Here is a 7,642-nt window from a genome sequence, read left to right on the forward strand (position 1 = left end):
AAAGTATCCATATTCAAAAAGAAAAAAAAATATAATTAAATTAAGTTTTCTGCTTTTTAACCTCACACTGAAACAATATAATTCACACTTAGAAGACACAAAATACTTAAAGAACAGAAAAGGGTAACACATTTGTCAGATTTTGACTGCTTCTTTGTTGACAGATTTTGAATTTGTAGTTATATTGTAAAGGGGCTTAATATTCGTATATTTGCATGAAAAATTTACAAATAAACAAAATTAAATGTACAATAAACCATTTATCATCACTAAACTGATCATTTATAGTAACCAAAAATAATACGCTAACAAAGCAAAGAAAAAAGAACGCAAATCCTTATGAAACTGGCAAGACCACAGCAAGTTTAAAGGTACAAACTAATGTGGACATTTTTTGTTGCCACACTCCGATCGCCGTTAAAGGGGAGGTGATGACGTCACGCGGGAAAGAAGGACCCCCCCCGAATTTCGACCTTTTAATTAAAATATCTCCTCAGAACACTTATTAGCTCGCATTGTTGTTCGGAAGGGACATATCATCGCCTGAGCTGTTAATACAATTTCGTACGCATCATGAATATGGTGCTGTTCGTCAAGAAAAAGGGCATTGTTATTCAGTGTCAGTCTATTCAGGCACATTTTCCAGGTGCCCTTTCTGCGCGCGGTGCATTGCGGGAGCGTCGCGTCTCTTGTATCGAGCGAAACCGGTAAGCACAAACTGAACAGGCTTCTTTGTTGACAGATTTTGAATTTGTAGTTATATTGTAAAGGGGCTTAATATTCGTATATTTGCATGAAAAATTTACAAATAAACAAAATTAAATGTACAATAAACCATTTATCATCACTAAACGGATCATTTATAGTAACCAAAAATAATATGCTAACAAAGCAAAGAAAAAAGAACGCAAATCCTTATGAAACTGGCAAGACCACAGTAAGTTTAAAGGTACAAACTAATGTGGACATTTTTTGTTGCCACACTCCGATCGCCGTTAAAGGGGAGGTGATGACGTCACGCGGGAAAGAAGGACCCCGCTAGAATTTCGACCTTTTAATTAAAATATCTCCTCAGAACACTTATTAGCTCGCATTGTTGTTCGGAAGGGACATATCATCGCCTGAGCTGTTAATACAATTTCGTACGCATCATGAATATGGTGCTGTTCGTCAAGAAAAAGGGCATTGTTATTCAGTGTCAGTCTATTCAGGCACATTTTCCAGGTGCCCTTTCTGCGCGCGGTGCATTGCGGGAGCGTCGCGTCTCTTGTATCGAGCGAAACCGGTAAGCACAAACTGAACAGCACAATTAAAGGGGAAATGGGACACGAATATAACTGTGCCACAGTGCGTTACTCGTGAGGAGAGCTATCTTAATTATTCGAGTTGAAGACATAATCAGCGGAATTTGTGTAAAGTGCACCAAATAATTGTAATTTTCTATTGTTACTCTGTTGTGCACACTGCAATCATGGCGCGGGCGCTTTAAGGGTTAATTTTTTCCACCGCCGACATTTTTATAAACACTTCGTCTGACTTGCTTCTCATATTCATTTGATTAATTTTACTCTATAAACGTTTTCTTCTTAACATGCATAAGTTATATTGTATATTAGATGCGATGAAATGTAATCGAGCAGCGGGAGGCGTTTCGTTGGATCGGCGTGTGCAGCGGTCTTTAGTGATTCTCGAGGGAATCGTTCATTTGACATGATTCTTTTTAATGACTCGTTCAAACCTCTTTGCAAGCAATTGTATTTGATTCAACTGTAAGTGATATTGTTGATTTTTTTATCTTTGCATTCGTAAATGCAACTCTATAAAGACACGCCCTTATTTTTCGCTTAAAACAATATATTGGTAATGCAGTATTACAAAAATGGATGAAAAAGAGAAACAATACAACAAACTCATTAGATTTTTTTTTGTCTTTTTTAATTGTGTGCTAATGTTCTAAATTGCACTAGAGGTATTTTTGCTCTCTTTACTGTATTAGCTAGTTTCTGAATCGCCTTTTACATCTAATATATTTGTTGTGCTCAATCAAAACATTTGCGCGGAGAGTTTTGGGAACTTCAACTCATTAGATATTTTTGTCTTTTTTAATTGTGTGCTAATGTTCTAAATTGCACTAGAGGTATTTTTGCTCTCTTTACTGTATTAGCTAGTTTCTGAATCGCCGTTATACATCTAATATATTTGTTGTGCTCAATCAAAACATTTGCGCGGAGAGTTTTGGGAACTTTTGGATAATGGCTCAAAACGAGTCGTTAAATCGTTTTTCAACCGGCTCACTTGAGCGAACTCTTCAAACGAACCGAATCACTAAGAAGAATCTGTCGTGGACGGAGAGCGCGCGCCACATCAGTGTACTGCGAACTCCAAGAACCCAAAACCCACTTATTTGCTCATAGAAATGAATTACATAATCTATTTTTTAAACAACACATTAATTATCCCAGGAAATAAAGTCTAAATAAAGAGCAGAATGCGTTATATACGCATGTTTGGGTGTTTGTTCTATATACAGTAATGAACAGGACAGTTAAACAGAGAAACATGTGGCCATATAAACAAAGCAGGCTGGACAGTGGATTGAGCTCAGCAAGAGCTTTGAACAGAGCTGATGTATTTAAAGTGGAGGATCACCTCTGAGCATCAGTGCAAAGACATTTGTACAAAACATGCATTCCTTTGCATTATTTTGATTCAAGTTTGGGGTGAAACAGTAGAGTATTTATGCTATATTTATTATTATGACTTGTTTCATGTTGTTTGCTCGGTCGGTCACACTTAATGTCCTCATTTTGTATCCCTTTACACACTTTAATGTTTTTATTTATTTCTTCTTCAGATTGTCATTACCATATTCTGAAGGTGGTGTGTTGGCCTTTTCGTGTGTCAGTGACGTTTTTTAAACATGTCGGTGCGGGAATCTTTTAACCCGGAGAGTTATGAACTCGACAAGAACTTCAGACTAACACGCTTCACAGAGCTCAAGGGAATGGGCTGCAAAGTCCCTCAAGATGTGCTCCAGAAACTTCTAGAGTCCCTGCAGGAAAACCATTATCAGGAAGATGAGCAGTTCCTCGGGGCTGTAATGCCCAGATTAGGTACATAACTATACACACACTCACAACTGGAAATGAAAGTTTTTAAGATTTTTAAATGCAAAACTTTTTTTTTTTTTTTAAACAGGCATTGGTATGGACACCTGTGTGATTCCGTTGAGACACGGAGGCTTGTCACTTGTGCAGACCACAGACTATATCTACCCCATAGTGGACGACCCATATATGATGGTAAGTACTCACTTTAGAATGCCATAATAGATCAAATGCATCATAAATTGAAAATTTCTCTCTATGAATTCTCTTGGTTTCTAGGGGAGAATTACTTGTGCCAATGTGCTGAGTGATCTGTATGCCATGGGAGTAACGGAGTGCGATAACATGCTGATGCTTCTTGGCGTCAGCAACAAACTCACAGAGAAGGTGAGACAGAGGAAAAATCCTTATGTGCTAATGAGATGTAAAACTGGCTTATAAATGTACAAACAAAGGTCACCTAAAAATACAAGCTGTCTTCATTTCACCTGTGAGTAAATGAGAGTTTTTGGGTGAACTAGCCCTTAAACCTTTTAAATGCATACAATAATTAAAGCCCATTTCTAAGACCTCTAAATTATCAACGTGATCAAAACTTTGAAAAACATGTACACAATCTACTATATGCAGTTTTTTCCCCCGTCTGAATAATAGTTTATACTTTTTAGCATGTAAAAGGTCTTATAGTATAATTGTAAAACATCCACCTTCAGGTTGAGGTTCATATATCATTTTGCTGTGAAAATGAATTTTTGAAAAAAATCATGTTAAAATGTGGGTATCAAATATGATTCATCAGGCTTTTGAGAAATTTTTTTTTTTTTTTCATCTCTTAATCATCATTGTATTGCACTGCAGGATACCAGATGTTTGTCCTGCTCACAATAAAAACGAAAGAGCTTTGATTATAAAACTAAGCACTTAAATATAATATAGAGCAGCAACTGACATTTATATAATTTTTTTGTAAGTAGTCTGTAATACTGTTATTGATTTACATTACAAGCTTTACTTTTTGGCCATATAAATTATTAGCAACTGCACCTAATTGCATGTTTCTGCTCACTTTGGGCCTTTGAATAAAATTGAACTGTTTTTTTCCTCAAGCTTGATCTCCGTATTCTTACTATATCATACTGTATGAACCATAAAGCCTGATATATCAAATATGATACTTTAAAAACAATAAAACAACAACAACAACAAAAAAAACATTAGTTTGCATATTTTGTCCAAAGGTTCAATAAGCTGTTCTATTAAAAAATAAATAAATACAATTTTGTCAGGCTTTACAGGGTTAAAAATGTTAAATTTTTCAGAAAGTAATGACATAGACATCCAAAACAGAAATAGCATTATGTGTGTGTGTGTGTTTTATAGGAGCGTGATAAGGTCATGCCTCTGGTCATCCAGGGGTTTAAGGATGCATCTGAGGAGGCGGGAACCTCCGTTACAGGAGGCCAGACTGTTATCAATCCTTGGCTAGTCCTGGGAGGCGTGGCCACAACAGTGTGCCAACCTAATGAGTTCATTATGCAAGTCATTTTATGTACTCTAGTCAGTTGTTTCCTCATAAGCAACCAATATGTCTGTCCATTCCTCTAATTTTGTGCGTGTGTTTATAGGCCAGATAATGCAGTACCAGGGGACGTGCTGGTTCTTACCAAACCTCTAGGAACACAAGTGGCGGTCGCAGTGCACCAGTGGCTGGACATTGTGAGGGTTTTAGACATTTGTAGTTTCATATTATAGTTTGGAAAGTGTTTTAACTCTTGCCATCTTTTTTTCGGTCTCAGCCAGAGAAATGGAATAAGATAAAGTTGGTCGTCACTCAGGAGGATGTTGAACTGGCTTATCAGGAGGCCATGCTGAACATGGCTCGACTCAACAGAACAGGTCAGTATGTGATGCACATGTGTGCGGCTCATAAATAACAGGCTCCAGCAAACGTTTGACCTTTATCTGTGTCTCTCTGTGCAGCGGCTGGGCTGATGCACACATTCAATGCACACGCAGCAACTGACATCACAGGGTTTGGGATCCTGGGTCACGCTCAGAATCTGGCCCGGCAGCAGCGTACAGAGGTGTCCTTCGTCATTCACAACTTGCCGGTTCTCGCCAAGATGGCAGCCGTCAGCAAAGCTTGCGGGAACATGTTTGGCCTTATGCACGGCACCTGCCCAGAGACCTCAGGTATAAGATCCGACCTATGTCGCTCCTTTAAAATTGCTATTTATTTATGTAATGAATTTTATACACCATGATGAAAACGGAATAATGACATAACAATAAATAATAACAAATGGAATTCTAGTTTAATAAAAATCTTATGCATTTTATATATGACAAACAAAAATAATAAGCAATTAAAAAAATCTAATCAATTTATAAAACAATTTAGAAAAAGGAAAATATTCTATTTCTTTTCACATTTTACATTTTATACATGATAAACTGTATAATGAAATAATACATTAAAAATAAACTATCATTTTAATTTCTAATTGAATAAAAAAACTTGTGCACTTTATATGTGCAAAAATAACAAATAACAAATCAATTACACAATTAATGTGAAAAAAGGTAAATTCTTTTTAAAAATGGTTTTTATTTATTTTAAATGAATTTTCCACATTTTATACATGATGAAAACTGTATAAGGAAATAATAAATGAAAAAAAAAATCTAATATTATTTAATTTCTAATTGATTAAAAAAACACGTGCATTTTATATATGAAAAACAAAAATGTAATCTAATCAACTAAGAAATAATATTAAAAAAATTATTGTAGAACAAAACTTGTAATTATAATATATACAGTACCATTCAAAAGTTTGGTGTTGGTAGGAAGCATAAAATAAGTCTTATGCTTCAAAAGGCTGCATTTATTTAATCAAAAATACACTGTAAATATTGTGAAATATTATTGCAATTTAAAATAATTATTTTCTATTTGAATATATTTTAAAATGTTATTTCTGTGATGCAATGCTGAATTTTCAGCATCATTACTCCAGTCTTCAGTGTCGATCATTCTAATATGCTGATTTGCTGCTCAAGAAACATTTCTTATTATCATAATGTGGAAACTTTTAGGATTCTTTTTTTCTTCATGCTATGGCTTTTCTTTTAACTACTTCTAGTTTTATTATGTTTAAAGGGGTCATATGATGCTGCTAAAAAGAACATTATTTTGTGTATTTGGTGTAATGAAATGTGTTTATGCAGTTTAAAGTTAAAAAAACACATTATTTTCCACATACTGTACATTATTGTTTCTCCTCTATGCCCCGCCTTTTTGAAACGCATCATATGACCCCTTTAAGTTAAAATAGGGAAGAATGTTTTCAATGTGTTCTCAAGACATTTGGATCCCACTGTACATGCATTTTATCCCTGTGTTAAGGTGTTCTTAATAAGCCGTTATTACACATTCACTTTATCTTTGCAGAAAACAGCAGTCTGAATCTTAAACACGTTTCTTTTGCTCTTTTCCCTTGTAATATTCTGTAGGGGGTTTGCTGATCTGTCTTCCACGTGAGCAAGCGGCCCGCTTTTGCGCCGAGATCAAATCTCCCAAGTACGGCGAGGGTCACCAGGCGTGGATCATCGGCATCGTAGAGAAAGGCAACCGTACGGCACGCATCATCGACAAACCCCGCATCATCGAAGTCGCACCGCAAGTGGCCACACAGAATGTCAACACCACCCCGGGAGCCACGTCTTAAACCTGACCCCGTGACCCCTGAGTGGCCCGAACGGCTAGCGCACTCGAGCCTCACCTGAAATATATCAGCATAATGATATATAAAACGTCTGCCCACCTTGGCCTTCGGGCAGATTCCTCTACATGGACACGGTTATAAAGCAGAAGAACATTTAACAAAGAAAATTCGATTGCCTTTTTATGTCTATAGTTTTCTGTTACATTAACTGAACATGCACCTGATTGTGAGGCAGCTTCCAAGTAGAACGAATAATTAATAGTATGATTCTTCTCTGATACTGTTGATTACTTTCAGATTTCTTCTGCTCGCACATCACCTGTGGTTTCATACTTAGCCATGGTGTGTTTTAGCCTTTCCTCTTAGTATGCACAGCCCATGTGGTAGTTCACATCGTAATCTTTGTCTGGAAACAATAGTTAATGAAGCTGCAGTGACGAGGAAGAGTCGGGAAAGGATTGCTTTTTTACTTTAGTATTATCCCTCGTATGTCGGATAAAATAACCCTCCCTCACTGTTCGGTGGAAACGTTGGACTGAAGGAATCCAAGGTAATACCTCTCTAATAAATCAAGCTCTCGTATTTTGGGAAATGCACTTCTGCCTTTAGTGGCGGTGCTGATGTTTCTCAAAGAATGTGCTAAACATTGGAGATGCAGTTTCTATTGTATGATATTCACGGTTTCACATGAACATCATTAGTTCTGTTCTGTGGTAGAGCTGTTTTTATATTCTGTACAAAGGTCATACTTTCTCGTGCTCTTGTATTTGCTAATCATTATATATATATGCCTTGAAACCCCTCCAA

General features: G+C 36.4%; 1 protein-coding gene across 5 annotated transcripts; it reads left to right on the forward strand.

Moving 5' to 3' along the window:
• Nucleotides 1-690: 690 nt before the first annotated feature.
• Nucleotides 691-7,635, forward strand: LOC107710385 (selenide, water dikinase 1-like). 5 transcript variants are annotated; one of them, XM_016515147.1, is made up of 9 exons: nucleotides 691-707; nucleotides 2,855-3,113; nucleotides 3,199-3,302; nucleotides 3,387-3,494; nucleotides 4,488-4,642; nucleotides 4,733-4,823; nucleotides 4,904-5,003; nucleotides 5,088-5,300; nucleotides 6,624-7,635. In XM_016515147.1, exons 2-9 carry the CDS (start codon nucleotides 2,921-2,923, stop codon nucleotides 6,836-6,838), a joined length of 1,179 nt encoding a protein of 392 aa, XP_016370633.1. In that variant the 5' UTR covers nucleotides 691-707; nucleotides 2,855-2,920; the 3' UTR covers nucleotides 6,839-7,635. The 5 variants fall into 5 exon arrangements, with proteins under 5 accessions (XP_016370633.1, XP_016370629.1, XP_016370630.1 ...); XM_016515143.1 differs by lacking the exon at nucleotides 691-707 and adding an exon at nucleotides 1,172-1,285; XM_016515144.1 differs by lacking the exon at nucleotides 691-707 and adding an exon at nucleotides 1,320-1,432.
• The last annotated feature ends 7 nt before the right edge of the window (nucleotides 7,636-7,642 follow it).

The sequence above is a fragment of the Sinocyclocheilus rhinocerous genome, unplaced genomic scaffold (genome assembly GCF_001515625.1).
Source record: "Sinocyclocheilus rhinocerous isolate Xijiao unplaced genomic scaffold, SAMN03320098_v1.1 scaffold717, whole genome shotgun sequence".
Taxonomy (NCBI): domain Eukaryota; kingdom Metazoa; phylum Chordata; class Actinopteri; order Cypriniformes; family Cyprinidae; genus Sinocyclocheilus; species Sinocyclocheilus rhinocerous.

Bases quoted from the DNA above. Each gene is read 5' to 3' on its own strand.
- LOC107710385 (XM_016515147.1), top strand. From the start codon at position 2,921: ATGTCGGTGCGGGAATCTTTTAACCCGGAGAGTTATGAACTCGACAAG. The intron at 3,495-4,487 runs GTGAGACAGAGG...TGTGTTTTATAG, and splicing joins GCAACAAACTCACAGAGAAG to GAGCGTGATAAGGTCATGCC. The intron at 5,004-5,087 runs GTCAGTATGTGA...CTCTCTGTGCAG, and splicing joins GGCTCGACTCAACAGAACAG to CGGCTGGGCTGATGCACACA.